This window comes from Tachypleus tridentatus, chromosome 1, assembly GCF_004210375.1.
Source record: "Tachypleus tridentatus isolate NWPU-2018 chromosome 1, ASM421037v1, whole genome shotgun sequence".
NCBI classification, from domain to species: domain Eukaryota; kingdom Metazoa; phylum Arthropoda; class Merostomata; order Xiphosura; family Limulidae; genus Tachypleus; species Tachypleus tridentatus.
Window position 1 is genome coordinate 178,321,590 of NC_134825.1, and position 24,595 is coordinate 178,346,184.

At 31.7% G+C, this 24,595-nt stretch overlaps 1 protein-coding gene across 2 annotated transcripts in view; it reads left to right on the plus strand.

Annotated features, from left to right (window-relative positions):
* LOC143231290 (DNA-directed RNA polymerase I subunit RPA49-like) overlaps nt 1–24,595 on the plus strand; it is a 74,236-nt gene that overhangs the window by 35,676 nt on the left and 13,965 nt on the right. The window contains exons 7-9 of one of the 2 annotated variants that reach the window (XM_076465850.1): nt 1,046–1,153; nt 2,256–2,352; nt 10,315–10,454. In XM_076465850.1, coding sequence (XP_076321965.1) covers nt 1,046–1,153; nt 2,256–2,352; nt 10,315–10,454 — 345 coding nt within the window. Of the gene's footprint in view, nt 1–1,045; nt 1,154–2,249; nt 2,353–10,314; nt 10,455–24,595 lie in introns of both variants that reach the window. The other variant, XM_076465843.1, reaches the window with a different exon arrangement.

Sequence of the window (24,595 nt, forward strand, 5' to 3'; positions counted from 1 at the left end):
TGCTGGAGTTGCTACAAATTATAACACAAATGTTTAGTTTAAATAGCTTCAAACTCACAACAATACAAATTTATTTATATTTATTATTTTTATGTTATTGACCTTTCTGACATGCCTGTCTTAACAATACAGAAGTTACAATGATGTTGCACACATGTACTCATGTCACCATATCCAGTAATATAAAACTAACCTTTAATTTTTACAAAGTGAGCTGTCTTGGCTGTATTTTGTAAAACAATCACATTTCAGTTATGATACTTTATTATTATTTACAAATAAGTTTTTAATATTATTTTTCTTAAAACAGTGAATACTACAATAAATATATTGATACCTCAAACAACAGAAATGGTTGGTGGTTCTTACTTTATATTGTAGCTGTTTAATATTAGTAATTTGAGTTCATAATTTGTACAAAACTAAATACTTTGACATCACTAACATCTAATTTGAACCATTCAACAAACCATGTGACACACACAAATTAATATTTAGTGTGTTTATTTTATATTTTAAGAAATTAACTAATGTATAATACTAAGATATGAATTATAATTTCAATCTTATGCTAAACTTTTTGTTATGCAATGATAAAATAGTACTTCAATACAATTTTGAATGTGAGTCGACAAATGCAGTGACCCATCCTTTGACCACTGACCATAGTAAGACCTTTCTCAGTATAGTTAACAATATATATAAATTGGATAGTTTCAGAAATAACTCATTATTAGCTATAGTTGATTCTGCTTATAAAAACTATTACTTGCCATAAGCTTTATAAATTATCATTATTTTTGCAGTAAATAAGCCTATACTAAATGTTAGTATCTTGCTAATGTTGTTGGTCTTAGATATCTTCACAATCACATTATTTAACTTAGAATTTCAATTAGAGACAACACAGCTTTCTAAATTATTTGCCTTAAGTGGTTCTATCGTTTTCCATTATTTACATATTAAGAAACTAACTTTAGGTTTAATAGTAAAAATTTTGCTAATAAATGTAAGGTTTTGAAACTAAGTTATTTAACTGAAAAAGGCACGAAGACAACGACAAAGAATCAATTGGAACTTGAAATGCCTAAAGCAATTCCACCACAAAATCGAAATGCCAGCTGTTCAGAGGAGGTGTATGATGTGAAAGATAGTATCCTTTTCTTTTTTGTAACTGCAGAAAAATATTGTTTTAATTAGAAATTTGTCTTTAAATACCTTAACACTTCTTGTTTAATTATCTTCTGTTTTTCTATCATAAAGATTGTTAAGAGTTTTTGTAGCTAGCTTTTTCTCTTTCTCTTGTTCTTTGATTTATTAGTTTTTATGTTTCATACTTGTCAAAGATAGAATAGCCACTGAATTGTTTGATAAGCTAGCCCTTCTATTTTGAGAAATTTGATGTTCTGTTTTTGTTAAAGGTACAATAGCCACTGGCTTGTTTGATAACCTATCCCTTGTTTAAAGATAGGTTTGATGTTTTATATCTATTAAAGGTAATATATTGTTGGGTTAAAATTAAGGAACTAGTTGGACATACAGGTTAGAATTCATTGTTTTATCAGTTAGATTCCCTTCCTGGACAAAAAAATTAGAATTTATTGTTTCATCACGTGGGTTCCTTTGTTGTATGTAAAGACAATAATTTATTGTTTAATCAGATGGATTCTCTTGCTGGAAATAAAGATTAAAATACTTTGTTTCATCAGGTGGGTTCTTTTGTTGGGTGTAAAGATTAAAATACTTTGTTTTGTCGGTTGGGTTCCCTTGCTGGACATACAAATTAGAATTTATTGTTTCATCAGTTGGGTTCTCTTGCTGGACATACAAATTAGAATTCATTGTTTCATCAGTTGGGTTCCCTTGCTGGACATACAAATTATAATTCATTGTTTTATCAGTTGGGTTCCTTTGTTGGATGTAAAGATGACTGTTGTTTCATCAGCTGGATTCTCTCGCTGGACATAAAGATTAAAATTTATTCTTTCATCAGGTGGGTTCCTTCGTTGGATATAAAGATTAAAATACTTTGTTTCATCTGTTGCTAAACATAAATAATATTTCATGAAACTCAACCAATTTAGGAAATTTAAGGTTTTTAATGTTAGAATTAAAACTGTAGAGTGCATTAAATTAAACAAAACTTGTTCTTTGTAAAGTTTTTAAAAAATAGTTTTAAGAAACAATTAACACATTTGTAATGTGTCAACCTTGAAAAGAAAAAAAACATTCTTCCTTTAACAAAACTGGTAAAGTTATATCTGATGAAGAATATTCTGGCCTTGATGAAGAAGCTAATCTTGTGGCAGATGCTACACTTGACCAAATTAATGAATGGAAAAAGGAAGGAAAGTAAGCTGTTTTGTGTATAAACAAACTGATTATTGAATGGTTAACAAAATCTCATGTCAAACATGTACTTTATAATAATTTTATTTCTTTATGTTTACTTTATAAGAATGAGTTTGGATAGAAGAACAGTAACCATGAATATAAACAACATATAATGGAATAAATAATTTTGTTTTGGTGAGTTCATTTTATAACAATAACTTTAACTAAAAGGACATTGGTAAGAAATCTCTGAGTTCTCCAAATTACAAAACTAGTGAGTTTGTAAGTCAAATAGTCTCATATTCCAATTCTTGCCATAATTTATTGAGATGAGTATCATATAATTTTGTTTTGTTTAAATATCTTGAAACTCTAATGTTGATTTGTCCTTTTAAGATATAACATGAGGGTGAAAAGTAATGATGGAAAAGCCTTCCAACAAATATACATTTAATTAAACACCATAATTATATTTTCATTTCCAGTTTAAGTTATTAATTTTCTAACTGTGCTTTAATAATTGATTGGTAGAATAGTTATAATCAGTTAGTTAGCCCTAACAAATAATTAGCATTGTTTTAATTTATATTATTTTAACACATACTTAGAAGCTATTTGTAATGAGCCAGTAAAAGTGTTCAGCTTTATTTTACTCTGATATAATTATTCCAGATACTGTTATTATGTATTAACTGTAAAATATTAATATACAAGTTCATAAACACATTTGTACACATTATACTATAACTTTTGATACAGTGTGTTTTTCTTTACAATATTCACTAGACTTTTAGTAAAGACTAACTTTTTTGCACACAAAAAAGTAGGTTTTTTTAATGAAGAATGTATATTAAATATTTGTTTGTGAAAATACCAAGCCTGTTTCCTTACAATTTCAAATGAAAAGTGATTTTTTTATGTTCTTTGTACCAAAAAGCTCAATTATTATTTGTGTAATCTCTAAAACATTCTTAACATATTTCAAATGTTTGTTTTCACTGAGACTTTACATTTTTTTTGTTATTTTTCTGCTCTATTTGACTGATCTGGTAAACATCATAAGAAATTAGAAAATAAATGTATATTTGGCTTTTTTTCATTCTGAAATGACCACAAATTATGCCATGAAAATACAGTGTTTAGTCTAAATAGCTTAAGTCTTCTAACATTATATATTTATTATTTTTATCATATTGACCTTCCAGTCATGCCTGGCTAACATCACAGAACTTGCACTGATGCAGTGCACATGCACTAATGTTACCATGTTTTATAATATAAAAATGTTCATTAGTCTTTATAAAGTAAACTGACTTAGCTGTGTTTTAGTGGATTAGTAGTCAGTAATATGCAGCCACATTTCAATTATTCTATATTCTATATGTATATAGATTATTACTATTTAGAAATAAGGTATTAAACTTATTTTTCTTAAATTATACAACAGTAAATAAAGAAGTAAACAAACAATTATTTCTTCTTGACCTTTACATTTGGTTGCTACTTGACATAAATTGCAAACTCTTTTAAAATTTTTGTCCATGAGATATAAGAAATAAAATATTTTTTTAGGTTTTATATATAAAGTTGAATAATCAAAAATCATAAACAATTACACTGGTACCATAGAATTCCACTACAGCTTAATAACTGAGATATATTTAGGTATAAAAAATATGAAATTTTTGAGGAGACTAATGACACAACTTACCTCCTTGAAATCTTGGTTCAAAAGAATGAAATGGCTCCTAATACATGAAAGTGGTTGGGAAAATCACTACGAGGACATTCTAAGCAGTTGGCTGGTTATTCAGTGTCATATATCAGGGGTAGAAATGTTCTAAATTTTCAGCAGGACACATGTTCTGCTGAACAGTGAAACTTGGCGGACACTTGAAATTTTAACAGGACATCTCAAAATTGTCACCAGACATTACTGGAAACCATTATTATATAAAACAGAATCATTTTATTTATGGCACTGAAACATTATTTAAAAGCAAGTGGCAACAAGCCTTGTATCCATTAAAAATGGCACACCAATCAAACTGGTAGATTTAGTCATCCAGCACTAAGACATCTGTATCTCTATTGTCTCTACATGTGCAAGTTTCATGTGGACTCACAAATCATCTGGTTGTTATACTGTCCTTCCACCAGGATTCTACAGACCTGCACAGTAATTCTGTGCTTGCAAGATCACAGGTCTTATTCTTAGCTAATTTTATTGCCATCAAGAGAACCATTTATTAGTTTGGACCACCAGTCATCCTTAATAACTGCCATCTGGGAAAATCCATATTCTGGTTCAGCAGATGACATGGAAATCACCTGCATGAGGCATACCAAGGCCAACACTGTTGATCCAGGGATAGGTTTACCGTCCTCAACAGTAATTTGACTTAACACGTGGGCCCACAATCCACTTGCACTACTAGCCAGGGACTCATCTGATTTGGCAAATCTTGTGGCTTTGAGCAGTGTCTTGTGTAAGTCAGCTTGGCAAATATCAGCAGTAATGTTGAAGCCCTCAGCTTCTAGCAGAGCACCAAAGTGGTCCAATAGTGTCTGGAGTTCATTATGGCTATAAGATGACAATGCTTCCTTGCTTTTAGGTCAGTTGCTTGGTTTAAAAATTTGGCACCAATAAAATCCTTATCAAATTCTTCAAATCTCTCATTCAGATATGTGATAATTTTACCTATGAAGAGTGCGCTCTTTGTAGGCCTCCCACCGGGTTCCTGTCCGTTTTGTTGGCTTTTTAACAATAATATTGTTGGTTTTACCAGCTTCTTTGATGCCAGCCCTGTTCTGTGGCAAATTGTCACAAAACTTCCATAAGTTTTCTAAAAAGGTTTGGATACTATCAAGGTAAGGGATGTCCTTGATGGTCTTCTTAATTGCAAGTTCCAATCTGTGACTAACACAGTGGATCACTATCAAATAAGGTTTTTGTGCCTTCAATCTGTTGACAAGTCCTTTATTTGTGCCAAAATTGACAGCTGCCCCATCAGCTGTTAGGCATACAATTGATTCAAGCCAGTCGGGACACTTGCGATATATGGACAATGCTGCAAGTAGAAAATATTAGTACCCAATATTAGTTACTTTCTGTAAAAAAACAAAAACAAAATGTAAATTTGTACTTTGGAAAATTCAATTGCTCCATTATCTATTGCTCTAGTTGTGCTTGGTTGAGCTCCAATTCTGTCAGTGGTAAATACATGGTTCTTCTTGGTTTAAATCAATTGAAAAATGATTTTCACTGATGTATATTAATAATGGAATGACTATGTAAACCTGAATTAAAACACAAATGTACATGAAATATTGTCCATTTTAATTTTTCTTAATTAGGAATTCAGGATAAATCCAGAAAATTCTCATCCCAGGTAATTAAAAAACCTTTACCTGAACTAAGTGCCTCTAGCAAGTGTTCACAATCAGCCTTCTCAACTGACTGCAGACACAGGAAGTGGGTTACTGGGTAACAGTCACTGTCCAAGTATCTTACATAGACTTTCTCCTGCTCAATGTTGGCAGTGTCTGTTGAGCCGTCAGTCAAAATGCTAAAGAATAATGAGGAGTGCAGATGAGATCTGACATTAATTCTAATTGTTTCTGCAATATACTTCGTAAAGATAACTGCTTGTTTGTCATTGGCATAATGTTCTGTTAAGTTCATACCAAAGTTGTGGTCCTGCAGCAACAGAAACTTTTTAAAATTGCTGAATGGTTTGGCATTCAAAGCCATATAAAGGGCAGTCCTGAACAGCACAAGCAAATGATCTTTCTCAGTCTGGTTAAGTTTTCTCAATTCTTTCATCATGGGAGTTAAATCAGGTGTTTCTTTTGCTGTCTTAACTTGACAACTTAGACTATGGGCACAACTGTTTTCATGCTTCTTAACAGCACTTGCTCTCAGGTTGGAAGATCCTGTTATGAAGGTGTTCTGCCTTCCACTACTTTGGTCATATTCCTGACAAATTGAGCAAAACATCAGTCCGGTAGCATTATTATACCCCAGCCATGGTTGGCCTCTATTCCATTCATCCTGGAAACGAGTTGGCTTAGCGCCAGTACTAGCAGTAACAATTTTTACTTTAACACTTGGGCTTGGGTGAACAAGCTTGGGTTTTTCACTCAGGGTTTCATAGTATTGTCTTCTGATTCATTAGTCTTGCTCGTGAAGCCAAACTGAAATAGATCGTGAGACTTTCCCGTTTTTTACTATCAGATGCCATGGTCAGATCGTCATGAATGTTTGACAGTCACGTGACTATCCAGGATGGCATGGATAAGGTGACCTAAAAAGCATATTTTGTGAGTGTTCACGACTGTTTTTTAAAATTTGCTTTTTTTTTTTTGTCTTAAATCTTAAATTTTGCAAGTTATTTTCCACTCATTATAGAATATACTTTTAAGCAAAATCTTTGGGCTGTGCATACACAGCTTTTGCCTCACTTATTTTTGAGGGGACGATGTATTTGTGTCTGATACGTTAGGAATATGACCACCAGTCACGATGTCCGGTGATAGATGGGATAGTGCTGGTCAAACTTGATTTTTTAATGGACATGTCCGGCTTTAAATAGAAAATTATGAACCCTGTATATTGAAGAAAGTGTGCTAGAGAGACCATTTCCAAAAATGGAAAGAAGTGGATGGAGGCACTGTATTTTATTCAGTACATAAGTCACATCTCAGCAATATGAAAAAATATGAGAAAAATAATATTTTATATTATAACTTGTCATTATTGGTAATTTGAGTTCCTAATTTATATGAAACTATAGACTTAGTATTTTGTCATCACAGACATCTAATTTTAACCATTGCTGCATTCAACTCACTATATAACTCACGAGAATTAATATTTAAGTGTGTTCTTTTAACCCTTTTGCAGCAGGTCAGGGGTCAAAGACTTTGTCATCATGTTTGTTGATTTGCATTAAAAATTTTATTGAAATACTATTTTATGAATTTATGTTAATAGTTTGAAATCAAATTGTAGATTTTAATTCAAACCTTAATATTATAGATGAGTTAACTTCTTAATTTAAAAATAAATATTAAAAGAACACATCTAAATAAAGATTTTAGTGAGTCACATGGTATGTTGATTGCAACACTTGAAAATTAGATGTTTGTGATGTCTAAAATAGAAATTCTGAAATTTCATGTAAATTAGAAACTCATATTACCAATATTGGCAAGCTAGAATATAAAACAAGAATGTATCTTTTTTATTTTGCCTTGTGTATTGAATCAAACATGGTGGCCCCTTCACCCCTTTACATTTTGGGAATGGTCTCTTATATGCACTTATTTTAACATATGTGAATAACCGGTCAATAACTTAGAATGGCCCTGGTGTGATTTTTCTCTGCCACTTCAATCTTTGAAAAATCTCCAACATGTTTTCAGTCCAAGATGTCAATGAGATAGGTTGTGTCTTTCATCTGCTCTTTATATTTTTTTAAACACCTTAGTCACTAAGATTAAACATTATAGAGAAATTCTGTGATATCAATGCAGTTATTTATGTTTTTTTTGGTTATTTAATTGTATATATAAAATAAAAATTTTGTTTCATACCTTCCATAAGCAAAATATTATAATGCTTAGCAACTTATGTCCAGTAGCAACTGAGAACAGAAGTCCTAGCAAGAAGAAATAATTGTTTGTTTTACTTCTTGATTTATTGTTCTATATTTGAAGAGAAATAAGTTTAATAATTTATTTCTAAATAGTAATAATCTATATACAATATATATTTACAAATGTATTACAAAATACTAGTTTACTGAAACACAGGGAAGACTAAAGTTTAGTTACATATTACAGGATACTGGCAGGAGCACATGTGAACCATGTCAACACAGACTATGTAATGTTAGATAAGTATGAATAGAAGACCAGTATAGTAAAAAATAAATATATATGTTTATATATAGTGTATGACATTAGCTACATAGACTAAACATTTGTATTTTTGTATGTAGTCCTTCTAGCATGAGGAAAGTATAATTTATATTTATTTCCTGATTTTTTTATGGTTATGAGGATAGTCAGATGACAGACCCCACATAGTTAGAGTATAATAAATAACATAAAGTGTGATGTCTTACTGAAAACAAAAGTTTGAAATGTGTTTAGAAGGTTCTAGAGATTATGGAAACAATAATTGAGATTTTTGGGATGAAGAATAGTTTTTTAAACATAACATGAAATCACTTTGCACTCAGACTGGTAACAAAACAGACTGTTAACAAACAAATTTGTAGTAAACATATTTCAATAAAAATCTCATTTTTTGTGTACAAAATACTTGTAATCTTTACCAAAAGTTTAGAAAATTTTGTGAAGATACACATGTTGTATCAAAAGTTATAGTAGAAATGCTTAATGTGTAGACAAACTCATGTATATCATACCGAGCTTGTTACAGAAGAGTTAATATGTACTTTTAGATTGAGAAATTAACTAATGCATAATACTAAAATTTGAATTATAATATACCATTTGATATCAAACTTAAACATAAATTAATAAAATTTGAATGCAAGCAACAAATGTGATGATGTGGTCTTTGATCCATGACTCATTATAAGGTTGATACACTTTTTCACATCAGACAAACAAAACTTCTTGTCTGTTTATTATATGGTAGAACTTTTACTCTAATCTAAATGGTTTTCTGTATTTCCTATTTCTCACTATATATTAATACATCTTGGTCGGGCTTCAAAGATCAGACAGACACAATTTTATCAAGATAAACTTCTGCTCTGTTGAATGATATAACTTTTATTGTGACCTAAACTGGTTTGTGTATCCCAGATATTGTCACAATGTATTAACCATTTCTCCATGAGAGTATTTTTCTGCATGTGTTATAAGGGTTTAGTGAATTACATTCAAAAATATATTAAATTACTTTTTCATCATCATATATAAAAATGTAGCTAATCAATAATCCATATTTTAATAAATATACCAATAAATATAATGTAGCTAATCAATAATCCATATTTTAATAAATATACCAATAAATATAATGTAGCTAATCAATAATCCATATTTTAATAAATATACCAATAAATATAATGTAGCTAATCAATAATCCATATTTTAATAAATATAATGTAACTAATCAATAATCCATATTTTAATAAATATACCAATAAATATAATGTAGTTAATTAATAATTCATATTTTAATACAAGTTTTTAATTTTACAAGGTAATACTTTTTTTTTCAAATTCTGAATTTCACCTAGTGTGAGAATTGTGATATTTTTTTCTCTAAGCATTCTCTCTTCTCTAATATATTCACCTTCCTTCCATGAAGTATTAAATTTAACATAAATTACTCTGTAATATTGTTACCACTCATAAAAGTGTAGTTGTTATAGTCTTCAATATTATTTAGTTACAGAGCCATCAAATAAAAAATCAAACCCCACCTGCCACATCCTCTGTTTCACAAATTACCAGTAGTTCTCTCTAATGTTCAATACTACAAGAGTAGTTTCATGTTACAATTTAAAAATGAGTAGCTTAGTGGTTATGAGTTAAGTCAAGCTTGTGAACTTTGTATGGAGTTGAAGTAGAGAAAATAATAAGATATAAAGTTTAAATTTATTTAGAAGGTTTTAGGGATCAGGCAAATATAATCTTAGATTTATTAGATAAAGAAAAGTAGTTTTAATATTAATGAGGAAATCACTTTGCACTGAAATTAGTAACAAAAAACATATATATTCACAGTCAAATATTTTGCAAAAATAATTAATTAAAAAACTGCCAAATTTTGTGAACATACTCATACTGTATTAAAATTATAGGATGGAAAATGTGAAAAGACAAAAAATTAATACACCTTGTTTGACTTTCGTGCATCACACAAAGAACACTTCTTGTTTCTGTTTTGTGGTAGGACTTTTACTGTGACTTAAACTGGTTTCTCTATTCCAGATATTGTCACTATGTGTTAGTACACCTAGATCGGCTTTCACGCATCAGACAAACTAAACTTCATCAGGCTAAACTTCTGATCTATTTCCATTATTTGGTACAACTTTTGAAACTTCGTTATCAGGATATGAAAAGAAAAGGTAATTAAAATGTTTTAATACAAATTCTGGTATATTTTAAAATATATTAAAATATTTTCAATAATTTTTCATTTTGCGTTGTGTTTAAAGTTTAACTTTTTTGTTTGATTAATGTTATACAGAATTGGTACTGCTACTTTCAACTTCATTAACCCAAGACTTGAAAGTCATGTGGTGAAGTAAAAATGTGATATTTTAACAGATACAGTTTACATTAAAAATCCATATTGTGCACTTTCAAATCAGTATTTACATAAACTGTATTACCAATCATTAGCCCAGGACCTGTAAGTCATGTAGTAAAGTAAAAATGGGAGCTTTTAACCAATACAATTTATATTAAGAATCCATTTTGTACACTTTTTTCACTATCTACATAAACCTTATTATTAAGGACTTGAAAGGATTGTCCATGTAATGTTAAAGAGGTAAGATTGAGAAAATAACTTTCACAGTTAAATTACATCTGATATAAAGATTTGTGTGACTCTCAGTTTCCTTTGACATGAACCACAGTAGTGGATCAAAATGAGAATCTCTGATTTGTATTCTATTATTATCTTAAACTGGTTTCTCTATTCCAGATATTGTCACTATGTGTTAATACACCTAGATCGGCTTTCACGCATCAGACAAATTAAACTTCATCAGGCTAAGCTTCAGGCCAACCTAAAGCTAGATGGCTTTGAGTATTACAATAAAACCTCAACCAATCACTGCACATTGTGTATGGCACTTTTTAAGTTTATTTGATTACCTAACATTTAACATCAGCTGTATAATCATTGGCACCTGATCATTTTAACATAGTCTTGAGTTTATATTGCACATTGTAGCTTGCTGCATCCATGCGTATATAGCTTTGTGCCAGACTTTGATATAAGCTAATGTTTATACAACAGGCACGTCACATGCTCCAATACGATTCTAACTTATTTTTGGAACTGTATTGATGTTGAATCTAATTTGTTTATATTTATAGCCCTCCTGCCTTATCATATACAATGCTACTGACAGAACCATAATTAGTTTTTTACCACTGCAAGTTTGATTTTTGTTATGCTTCACAAACATCTTAAGTGTTATTTAGATATCTAGGCTGTATTCCACAACAGAAATCTTTAAGTCTTAGTTTCAAACATCAGATTAACAGTCACTATGATTGCTGATTGTAAGTCAAATTATAGCCAACACTATGTGATTGAGAATCTTATAGATACTACAGATACAACAACCATTATTGAAGTCGACTGATAGGTGTGACAAGAATTGTGCAAGCAGGAGGTGGTGAATCTGAGGTAGAAAAAAATTATAACTGTATACTGTAATTAGAAAATATCTAGTTTCACGTAAGGTATGCAACAGCTCACCAGTTGAAGTAATGTCATGACTCTAAATAAGTTGGAAATGAAAGGAAAAGCTGTATTCAGTTGTAGTAATGTCGTGACTCTAAATAAGTTGGAAATGAAAGGAAAAGCTGTATTCAGTTGTAGTAATGTCATGACTCTAAATAAGTTTGAAATGAAAGGAAAAGCTGTATTCAGTTGTAGTCATGCCATGACTCTAAGTTGGAAATGAAAGGAAAAGCTGTATTCAGTTGTAGTAATCTCATGACTCTAAATAAGTTGGAAACGAAAGGAAAAGCTGTATTCAGTTGTAGTAATGTCATGACTCTAAATAAGTTGGAAATGAAAGGAAAAGCTGTATTCAGTTGTAGTAATGTCATGACTCTAAATAAGTTGGAAATGAAAGGAAAAGCTGTATTCAGTTGTAGTAATGTCGTGACTCTAAATAAGTTGGAAATGAAAGGAAAAGCTGTATTCAGTTGTAGTAATACCATGACTCTAAGTTGGAAATGAAAGGAAATGCTGTATTCAGTTGTAGTAATGTCGTGACTCTAAATAAGTTGGAAATGAAAGGAAAAGCTGTATTCAGTTGTAGTAATGTCGTGACTCTAAATAAGTTGGAAATGAAAGGAAAAGCTGTATTCAGTTGTAATAATGCCATGACTCTAAGTTGGAAATTAAAGGAAAAGCTGTATTCAGTTGTAGCAATGTCATGACTCTAAATAAGTTGGAAATGAAAGGAAAAGCTGTATTCAGTTGTAGTAATGTCATGACTCTAAATAAGTTGGAAATGAAAGGAAAAGCTGTATTCAGTTGTAGTAATGTCATGACTCTAAATAAGTTGGAAATGAAAGGAAAAGCTGTATTCAGTTGTAGTAATGCCATGACTCTAAGTTTGAAATGAAAGGAAAAGCTGTATTCAGTTGTAGTAATGTCGCGGACTCTAAATAAGTTGGAAATCAAAGGAAAAGCTGTATTCAGTTGTAGTAATACCATGACTCTAAGTTGGAAATGAAAGGAAAAGCTGTATTCAGTTGTAGTAATGTCGTGACTCTAAATAAGTTGGAAATGAAAGGAAAAGCTGTATTCAGTTGTTGTAATGTCGTGACTCTAAATAAGTTGGAAATGAAAGGAAAAGCTGTATTCAGTTGTAGTAATACCATGACTCTAAGTTGGAAATGAAAGGAAAAGCTGTATTCAGTTGCAGTAATGTCATGACTAAATAAGTTGGAAATGAAAGGAAAAGCTGCATTCAGTTGTAGTAATGTCATGACTCTAAATAAGTTGGAAATGAAAGGAAAAGCTGTATTCAGTTGTAGCAATGTCATGACTCTAATTAGGTTGGAAATGAAAGGAAAAGCTGTATTCAGTTGTAGTAATGTCGTGACTCTAAATAAGTTGGAAATGAAAGGAAAAGCTGTATTCAGTTGTAGTAATGTCGTGACTCTAAATAAGTTTGAAATGAAAGGAAAAGCTGTATTCAGTTGTAGTAATGCCATGACTCTAAGTTTGAAATGAAAGGAAAAGCTGTATTCAGTTGTAGTAATACCATGACTCTAAGTTGGAAATGAAAGGAAAAGCTGTATTCAGTTGCAGTAATGTCATGACTAAATAAGTTGGAAATGAAAGGAAAAGCTGCATTCAGTTGTAGTAATGCCATGACTCTAAATAAGTTGGAAATGAAAGGAAAAGCTGTATTCAGTTGTAGCAATGTCATGACTCTAATTGTTGGAAATGACAGGAAAAGCTGTATTCAGTTGTAGTAATGTCATGTCTCTAATTAAGTTGGAAATGAAAGGAAAAGCTGTATTCAGTTGTAGCAATGTCATGTCTCTAATTAAGTTGGAAATGAAAGGAAAAGCTGTATTCAGTTGTAGTAATGTCATGACTCTAAGTTGGAAATGAAAGGAAAAGCTGTATTCAGTTGTAGTAATGTTATGACTCTAAATAGGTTGGAAATGAAAGGAAAAGCTGTATTCAGTTCTAGCAATGTCATGACTCTAAATAAGTTGGAAATGAAAGGAAAAGCTGTATTCAGTTGTAGTAATGCCATGACTCTAAGTTTGAAATGAAAGGAAAAGCTGTATTCAGTTGTAGTAATGTCGTGACTCTAAATAAGTTGGAAATGAAAGGAAAAGCTGTATTCAGTTGTAGTAATACCATGACTCTAAGTTGGAAATGAAAGGAAAAGCTGTATTCAGTTGTAGTAATGTCGTGACTCTAAATAAGTTGGAAATGAAAGGAAAAGCTGTATTCAGTTGTTGTAATGTCGTGACTCTAAATAAGTTGGAAATGAAAGGAAAAGCTGTATTCAGTTGTAGTAATGCCATGACTCTAAGTTTGAAATGAAAGGAAAAGCTGTATTCAGTTGTAGTAATGTCGTGACTCTAAATAAGTTGGAAATGAAAGGAAAAGCTGTATTCAGTTGTAGTAATGTCGTGACTCTAAATAAGTTGGAAATGAAAGGAAAAGCTGTATTCAGTTGTTGTAATGTCGTGACTCTAAATAAGTTGGAAATGAAAGGAAAAGCTGTATTCAGTTGTAGTAATACCATGACTCTAAGTTGGAAATGAAAGGAAAAGCTGTATTCAGTTGCACTAATGTCATGACTAAATAAGTTGGAAATGAAAGGAAAAGCTGCATTCAGTTGTAGTAATGTCATGACTCTAAATAAGTTGGAAATGAAAGGAAAAGCTGTATTCAGTTGTAGTAATGCCATGACTCTAAGTTGGAAATGAAAGGAAAAGCTGTATTCAGTTGTAGCAATGTCATGACTCTAATTAAGTTGGAAATGAAAGGAAAAGCTGTATTCAGTTGTAGTAATGTCGTGACTCTAAATAAGTTGGAAATGAAAGGAAAAGCTGTATTCAGTTGTAGTAATGTCGTGACTCTAAATAAGTTTGAAATGAAAGGAAAAGCTGTATTCAGTTGTAGTAATGTCATGTCTCTAATTAAGTTTGAAATGAAAGGAAAAGCTGTATTCAGTTGTAGTAATACCATGACTCTAAGTTGGAAATGAAAGGAAAAGCTGTATTCAGTTGCAGTAATGTCATGACTAAATAAGTTGGAAATGAAAGGAAAAGCTGCATTCAGTTGTAGTAATGCCATGACTCTAAATAAGTTGGAAATGAAAGGAAAAGCTGTATTCAGTTGTAGCAATGTCATGACTCTAATTAAGTTGGAAATGAAAGGAAAAGCTGTATTCAGTTGTAGTAATGTCATGTCTCTAATTAAGTTGGAAATGAAAGGAAAAGCTGTATTCAGTTGTAGCAATGTCATGTCTCTAATTAAGTTGGAAATGAAAGGAAAAGCTGTATTCAGTTGTAGTAATGTCATGACTCTAAGTTGGAAATGAAAGGAAAAGCTGTATTCAGTTGTAGTAATGTTATGACTCTAAATAGGTTGGAAATGAAAGGAAAAGCTGTATTCAGTTGTAGCAATGTCATGACTCTAAATAAGTTGGAAATGAAAGGAAAAGCTGTATTCAGTTGTAGTAATGTCATGACTCTAAATAAGTTGGAAATGAAAGGAAAAGCTGTATTCAGTTGTAGTAATGCCATGACTCTAAGTTTGAAATGAAAGGAAAAGCTGTATTCAGTTGTAGTAATGTCATGACTCTAAATAAGTTGGAAATGAAAGGAAAAGCTGTATTCAGTTGTAGTAATACCATGACTCTAAGTTGGAAATGAAAGGAAAAGCTGTATTCAGTTGTAGTAATGTCGTGACTCTAAATAAGTTGGAAATGAAAGGAAAAGCTGTATTCAGTTGTTGTAATGTCGTGACTCTAAATAAGTTGGAAATGAAAGGAAAAGCTGTATTCAGTTGTAGTAATGCCATGACTCTAAGTTTGAAATGAAAGGAAAAGCTGTATTCAGTTGTAGTAATGTCGTGACTCTAAATAAGTTGGAAATGAAAGGAAAAGCTGTATTCAGTTGTAGTAATGTCATGACTCTAAATAAGTTGGAAATGAAAGGAAAAGCTGTATTCAGTTGTTGTAATGTCGTGACTCTAAATAAGTTGGAAATGAAAGGAAAAGCTGTATTCAGTTGTAGTAATACCATGACTCTAAGTTGGAAATGAAAGGAAAAGCTGTATTCAGTTGCACTAATGTCATGACTAAATAAGTTGGAAATGAAAGGAAAAGCTGCATTCAGTTGTAGTAATGTCATGACTCTAAATAAGTTGGAAATGAAAGGAAAAGCTGTATTCAGTTGTAGTAATGCCATGACTCTAAGTTGGAAATGAAAGGAAAAGCTGTATTCAGTTGTAGCAATGTCATGACTCTAATTAAGTTGGAAATGAAAGGAAAAGCTGTATTCAGTTGTAGTAATGTCGTTACTCTAAATAAGTTGGAAATGAAAGGAAAAGCTGTATTCAGTTGTAGTAATGTCATGACTCTAAATAAGTTGGAAATGAAAGGAAAAGCTGTATTCAGTTGTAGTAATGTCATGACTCTAAATAAGTTGGAAATGAAAGGAAAAGCTGTATTCAGTTGTAGTAATGTCATGACTCTAAATAAGTTGGAAATGAAAGGAAAAGCTGTATTCAGTTGTAGTAATGCCATGACTCTAAGTTTGAAATGAAAGGAAAAGCTGTATTCAGTTGTAGTAATGTCGTGACTCTAAATAAGTTGGAAATCAAAGGAAAAGCTGTATTCAGTTGTAGTAATACCATGACTCTAAGTTGGAAATGAAAGGAAAAGCTGTATTCAGTTGTAGTAATGTCGTGACTCTAAATAAGTTGGAAATGAAAGGAAAAGCTGTATTCAGTTGTTGTAATGTCGTGACTCTAAATAAGTTGGAAATGAAAGGAAAAGCTGTATTCAGTTGTAGTAATACCATGACTCTAAGTTGGAAATGAAAGGAAAAGCTGTATTCAGTTGCAGTAATGTCATGACTAAATAAGTTGGAAATGAAAGGAAAAGCTGCATTCAGTTGTAGTAATGTCATGACTCTAAATAAGTTGGAAATGAAAGGAAAAGCTGTATTCAGTTGTAGCAATGTCATGACTCTAATTGTTGGAAATGAAAGGAAAAGCTGTATTCAGTTGTAGTAATGTCGTGACTCTAAATAAGTTGGAAATGAAAGGAAAAGCTGTATTCAGTTGTAGTAATGTCGTGACTCTAAATAAGTTTGAAATGAAAGGAAAAGCTGTATTCAGTTGTAGTAATGCCATGACTCTAAGTTTGAAATGAAAGGAAAAGCTGTATTCAGTTGTAGTAATACCATGACTCTAAGTTGGAAATGAAAGGAAAAGCTGTATTCAGTTGCAGTAATGTCATGACTAAATAAGTTGGAAATGAAAGGAAAAGCTGCATTCAGTTGTAGTAATGCCATGACTCTAAATAAGTTGGAAATGAAAGGAAAAGCTGTATTCAGTTGTAGCAATGTCATGACTCTAATTAAGTTGGAAATGACAGGAAAAGCTGTATTCAGTTGTAGTAATGTCATGTCTCTAATTAAGTTGGAAATGAAAGGAAAAGCTGTATTCAGTTGTAGCAATGTCATGTCTCTAATTAAGTTGGAAATGAAAGGAAAAGCTGTATTCAGTTGTAGTAATGTCATGACTCTAAGTTGGAAATGAAAGGAAAAGCTGTATTCAGTTGTAGTAATGTTATGACTCTAAATAGGTTGGAAATGAAAGGAAAAGCTGTATTCAGTTGTAGCAATGTCATGACTCTAAATAAGTTGGAAATGAAAGGAAAAGCTGTATTCAGTTGTAGTAATGCCATGACTCTAAGTTTGAAATGAAAGGAAAAGCTGTATTCAGTTGTAGTAATGTCGTGACTCTAAATAAGTTGGAAATGAAAGGAAAAGCTGTATTCAGTTGTAGTAATACCATGACTCTAAGTTGGAAATGAAAGGAAAAGCTGTATTCAGTTGTAGTAATGTCATGACTCTAAATAAGTTGGAAATGAAAGGAAAAGCTGTATTCAGTTGTTGTAATGTCGTGACTCTAAATAAGTTGGAAATGAAAGGAAAAGCTGTATTCAGTTGTAGTAATGCCATGACTAAGTTTGAAATGAAAGGAAAAGCTGTATTCAGTTGTAGTAATGTCGTGACTCTAAATAAGTTGGAAATGAAAGGAAAAGCTGTATTCAGTTGTAGTAATGTCGTGACTCTAAATAAGTTGGAAATGAAAGGAAAAGCTGTATTCAGTTGTTGTAATGTCGTGACTCTAAATAAGTTGGAAATGAAAGGAAAAGCTGTATTCAGTTGTAGTAATACCATGACTCTAAGTTGGAAATGAAAGGAAAAGCTGTATTCAGTTGCAGTAATGTCATGACTAAATAAGTTGGAAATGAAAGGAAAAGCTGCATTCAGTTGTAGTAATGTCATGACTCTAAATAAGTTGGAAATGAAAGGAAAAGCTGTATTCAGTTGTAGTAATGCCATGACTCTAAGTTGGAAATGAAAGGAAAAGCTGTATTCAGTTGTAGCAATGTCATGACTCTAATTAAGTTGGAAATGAAAGGAAAAGCTGTATTCAGTTGTAGTAATGTCGTGACTCTAAATAAGTTGGAAATGAAAGGAAAAGCTGTATTCAGTTGTAGTAATGTCGTGACTCTAAATAAGTTTGAAATGAAAGGAAAAGCTGTATTCAGTTGTAGTAATGCCATGACTCTAAGTTTGAAATGAAAGGAAAAGCTGTATTCAGTTGTAGTAATACCATGACTCTAAGTTGGAAATGAAAGGAAAAGCTGTATTCAGTTGCAGTAATGTCATGACTAAATAAGTTGGAAATGAAAGGAAAAGCTGCATTCAGTTGTAGTAATGCCATGACTCTAAATAAGTTGGAAATGAAAGGAAAAGCTGTATTCAGTTGTAGCAATGTCATGACTCTAATTAAGTTGGAAATGAAAGGAAAAGCTGTATTCAGTTGTAGTAATGTCATGTCTCTAATTAAGTTGGAAATGAAAGGAAAAGCTGTATTCAGTTGTAGCAATGTCATGTCTCTAATTAAGTTGGAAATGAAAGGAAAAGCTGTATTCAGTTGTAGTAATGTCATGACTCTAAGTTGAAATGAAAGGAAAAGCTGTATTCAGTTGTAGTAATGTTATGACTCTAAATAGGTTGGAAATGAAAGGAAAAGCTGTATTCAGTTGTAGCAATGTCATGACTCTAAATAAGTTGGAAATGAAAGGAAAAGCTGTATTCAGTTGTAGTAATGTCATGACTCTAAATAAGTTGGAAATGAAAGGAAAAGCTGTATTCAGTTGTAGTAATGCCATGACTCTAAGTTTGAAATGAAAGGAAAAGCTGTATTCAGTTGTAGTAATGTCGTGACTCTAAATAAGTTGGAAATCAAAGGAAAAGCTGTATTCAGTTGTAGTAATACCATGACTCTAAGTTGGAAATGAAAGGAAAAGCTGTATTCAGTTGTAGTAATGTCGTGACTCTAAATAAGTTGGAAATGAAAGGAAAAGCTGTATTCAGTTGTTGTAATGTCGTGACTCTAAATAAGTTGGAAATGAAAGGAAAAGCTGTATTCAGTTGAAGTAATGCCATGACTCTAAGTTTGAAATGAAAGGAAAAGCTGTATTCAGTTGTAGTAATACCATGACTCTAAGTTGGAAATGAAAGGAAAAGCTGTATTCAGTTGCAGTAATGTCATGACTAAATAAGTTGGAAATGAAAGGAAAAGCTGCATTCAGTTGTAGTAATGCCATGACTCTAAATAAGTTGGAAATGAAAGGAAAAGCTGTATTCAGTTGTAGCAATGTCATGACTCTAATTGTTGGAAATGAAAGGAAAAGCTGTATTCAGTTGTAGTAATGTCATGTCTCTAATTAAGTTGGAAATGAAAGGAAAAGCTGTATTCAGTTGTAGCAATGTCATGTCTCTAATTAAGTTGGAAATGAAAGGAAAAGCTGTATTCAGTTGTAGTAATGTCATGACTCTAAGTTGGAAATGAAAGGAAAAGCTGTATTCAGTTGTAGTAATGTTATGACTCTAAATAGGTTAGAAATGAAAGGAAAAGCTGTATTCAGTTGTAGTAATGCCATGACTCTAAGTTGGAAATGAAAGGAAAAGCTGTATTCAGTTGTAGCAATGTCATGACTCTAATTAAGTTGGAAATGAAAGGAAAAGCTGTATTCAGTTGTAGTAATGTCATGTCTCTAATTAAGTTGGAAATGAAAGGAAAAGCTGTATTCAGTTGTAGCAATGTCATGTCTCTAATTGTTGGAAATGAAAGGAAAAGCTGTATTCAGTTGTAGTAATGTCATGACTCTAAGTTGGAAATGAAAGGAAAAGCTGTATTCAGTTGTAGTAATGTTATGACTCTAAATAGGTTGGAAATGAAAGGAAAAGCTGTATTCAGTTGTAGCAATGTCATGACTCTAAATAAGTTGGAAATGAAAGGAAAAGCTGTATTCAGTTGTAGTAATGTCATGACTCTAAATAAGTTGGAAATGAAAGGAAAAGCTGTATTCAGTTGTAGTAATGCCATGACTCTAAGTTTGAAATGAAAGGAAAAGCTGTATTCAGTTGTAGTAATGTGACTCTAAATAAGTTGGAAATGAAAGGAAAAGCTGTATTCAGTTGTAGTAATGCCATGACTCTAATTAAGTTGGAAATGAAAGGAAAAGCTGTATTCAGTTGTAGTAATGTCATGTCTCTAATTAATTTGAAATGAAAGGAAAAGCTGTATTCAGTTGTAGCAATGTCATGTCTCTAAATTGTTGGAAATGAAAGGAAAAGCTGTATTCAGTTTTAGTAATGTCATGACTCTAAGTTGGAAATGAAAGGAAAAGCTGTATTCAGTTGTAGTAATGTTATGACTCTAAATAGGTTGGAAATGAAAGGAAAAGCTGTATTCAGTTGTAGCAATGTCATGACTCTAAATAAGTTGGAAATGAAAGGAAAAGCTGTATTCAGTTGTAGTAATGTCATGACTCTAAATAAGTTGGAAATGAAAGGAAAAGCTGTATTCAGTTGTAGTAATGCCATGACTCTAAGTTTGAAATGAAAGGAAAAGCTGTATTCAGTTGTAGTAATGTCGTGACTCTAAATAAGTTGGAAATGAAAGGAAAAGCTGTATTCAGTTGTAGTAATACCATGACTCTAAGTTGGAAATGAAAGGAAAAGCTGTATTCAGTTGTAGTAATGTCGTGACTCTAAATAAGTTGGAAATGAAAGGAAAAGCTGTATTCAGTTGTTGTAATGTCATGACTCTAAATAAGTTGGAAATGAAAGGAAAAGCTGTATTCAGTTGTAGTAATGCCATGACTCTAAGTTTGAAATGAAAGGAAAAGCTGTATTCAGTTGTAGTAATACCATGACTCTAAGTTGGAAATGAAAGGAAAAGCTGTATTCAGTTGTAGTAATGTCATGACTAAATAAGTTGGAAATGAAAGGAAAAGCTGTATTCAGTTGTAGTAATGCCATGACTCTAAATAAGTTGGAAATGAAAGGAAAAGCTGTATTCAGTTGTAGCAATGTCATGACTCTAAATAAGTTGGAAATGAAAGGAAAAGCTGTATTCAGTTGTAGTAATGTCATGTCTCTAAATAAGTTGGAAATGAAAGGAAAAGCTGTATTCAGTTGTAGCAATGTCATGTCTCTAATTGTTGGAAATGAAAGGAAAAGCTGTATTCAGTTGTAGTAATGTCATGTCTCTAATTAAGTTGGAAATGAAAGGAAAAGCTGTATTCAGTTGTAGCAATGTCATGTCTCTAATTGTTGAAATGAAAGGAAAAGCTGTATTCAGTTTTAGTAATGTCATGACTCTAAGTTGGAAATGAAAGGAAAAGCTGTATTCAGTTGTAGTAATGTTATGACTCTAAATAGGTTGGAAATGAAAGGAAAAGCTGTATTCAGTTGTAGCAATGTCATGACTCTAAATAAGTTGGAAATGAAAGGAAAAGCTGTATTCAGTTGTAGTAATGTCATGACTCTAAATAAGTTGGAAATGAAAGGAAAAGCTGTATTCAGTTGTAGTAATGCCATGACTCTAAGTTTGAAATGAAAGGAAAAGCTGTATTCAGTTGTAGTAATGTCATGACTCTAAATAAGTTGGAAATGAAAGGAAAAGCTGTATTCAGTTGTAGTAATACCATGACTCTAAGTTGGAAATGAAAGGAAAAGCTGTATTCAGTTGTAGTAATGTCGTGACTCTAAATAAGTTGGAAATGAAAGGAAAAGCTGTATTCAGTTGTTGTAATGTCGTGACTCTAAATAAGTTGGAAATGAAAGGAAAAGCTGTATTCAGTTGTAGTAATGCCATGACTCTAAGTTTGAAATGAAAGGAAAAGCTGTATTCAGTTGTAGTAATACCATGACTCTAAGTTGGAAATGAAAGGAAAAGCTGTATTCAGTTGCAGTAATGTCATGACTAAATAAGTTGGAAATGAAAGGAAAAGCTGCATTCAGTTGTAGTAATGCCATGACTCTAAATAAGTTGGAAATGAAAGGAAAAGCTGTATTCAGTTGTAGCAATGTCATGACTCTAATTAAGTTGGAAATGAAAGGAAAAGCTGTATTCAGTTGTAGTAATGTCATGTCTCTAATTGTTGGAAATGAAAGGAAAAGCTGTATTCAGTTGTAGCAATGTCATGTCTCTAATTGTTGGAAATGAAAGGAAAAGCTGTATTCAGTTGTAGTAATGTCATGACTCTAAGTTGGAAATGAAAGGAAAAGCTGTATTCAGTTGTAGTAATGTTATGACTCTAAATAGGTTGGAAATGAAAGGAAAAGCTGTATTCAGTTGTAGTAATGCCATGACTCTAAGTTGGAAATGAAAGGAAAAGCTGTATTCAGTTGTAGCAATGTCATGACTCTAATTAAGTTGGAAATGAAAGGAAAAGCTGTATTCAGTTGTAGTAATGTCATGTCTCTAAATAAGTTGGAAATGAAAGGAAAAGCTGTATTCAGTTGTAGCAATGTCATGTCTCTAATTAAGTTGGAAATGAAAGGAAAAGCTGTATTCAGTTGTAGTAATGTCATGACTCTAAGTTGGAAATGAAAGGAAAAGCTGTATTCAGTTGTAGTAATGTTATGACTCTAAATAGGTTGGAAATGAAAGGAAAAGCTGTATTCAGTTGTAGCAATGTCATGACTCTAAATAAGTTGGAAATGAAAGGAAAAGCTGTATTCAGTTGTAGTAATGTCATGACTCTAAATAAGTTGGAAATGAAAGGAAAAGCTGTATTCAGTTGTAGTAATACCATGACTCTAAGTTGGAAATGAAAGGAAAAGCTGTATTCAGTTGTAGTAATGTCGTGACTCTAAATAAGTTGGAAATGAAAGGAAAAGCTGTATTCAGTTGTTGTAATGTCGTGACTCTAAATAAGTTGGAAATGAAAGGAAAAGCTGTATTCAGTTGTAGTAATGCCATGACTCTAAGTTGGAAATGAAAGGAAAAGCTGTATTCAGTTGTAGCAATGTCATGACTCTAATTAAGTTGGAAATGAAAGGAAAAGCTGTATTCAGTTGTAGTAATGCCATGACTCTAAATAAGTTGGAAATGAAAGGAAAAGCTGTATTCAGTTGTAGCAATGTCATGACTCTAATTAAGTTGGAAATGAAAGGAAAAGCTGTATTCAGTTGTAGTAATGTCATGTCTCTAATTAAGTTGGAAATGAAAGGAAAAGCTGTATTCAGTTGTAGCAATGTCATGTCTCTAATTAAGTTGGAAATGAAAGGAAAAGCTGTATTCAGTTGTAGTAATGTCATGACTCTAAGTTGGAAATGAAAGGAAAAGCTGTATTCAGTTGTAGTAATGTTATGACTCTAAATAAGTTTGAAATGAAAGGAAAAGCTGTATTCAGTTGTAGCAATGTCATGACTCTAATTAAGTTGGAAATGAAAGGAAAAGCTGTATTCAGTTGTAGTAATGCCATGACTCTAAATAAGTTGGAAATGAAAGGAAAAGCTGTATTCAGTTGTAGCAATGTCATGACTCTAATTAAGTTGGAAATGAAAGGAAAAGCTGTATTCAGTTGTAGTAATGTCATGTCTCTAATTAAGTTGGAAATGAAAGGAAAAGCTGTATTCAGTTGTAGCAATGTCATGTCTCTAATTGTTGGAAATGAAAGGAAAAGCTGTATTCAGTTGTAGTAATGTCATGACTCTAAGTTGGAAATGAAAGGAAAAGCTGTATTCAGTTGTAATAATGCCATGACTCTAAGTTGGAAATGAAAGGAAAAGCTGTATTCAGTTGTAGCAATGTCATGACTCTAAATAAGTTGGAAATGAAAGGAAAAGCTGTATTCAGTTGTAGTAATGTCATGACTCTAAATAAGTTGGAAATGAAAGGAAAAGCTGTATTCAGTTGTAGTAATGTCATGACTCTAAATAAGTTGGAAATGAAAGGAAAAGCTGTATTCAGTTGTAGTAATGCCATGACTCTAAGTTTGAAATGAAAGGAAAAGCTGTATTCAGTTGTAGTAATGTCGTGACTCTAAATAAGTTGGAAATCAAAGGAAAAGCTGTATTCAGTTGTAGTAATACCATGACTCTAAGTTGGAAATGAAAGGAAAAGCTGTATTCAGTTGTAGTAATGTCGTGACTCTAAATAAGTTGGAAATGAAAGGAAAAGCTGTATTCAGTTGTTGTAATGTCGTGACTCTAAATAAGTTGGAAATGAAAGGAAAAGCTGTATTCAGTTGTAGTAATACCATGACTCTAAGTTGGAAATGAAAGGAAAAGCTGTATTCAGTTGCAGTAATGTCATGACTAAATAAGTTGGAAATGAAAGGAAAAGCTGCATTCAGTTGTAGTAATGTCATGACTCTAAATAAGTTGGAAATGAAAGGAAAAGCTGTATTCAGTTGTAGCAATGTCATGACTCTAA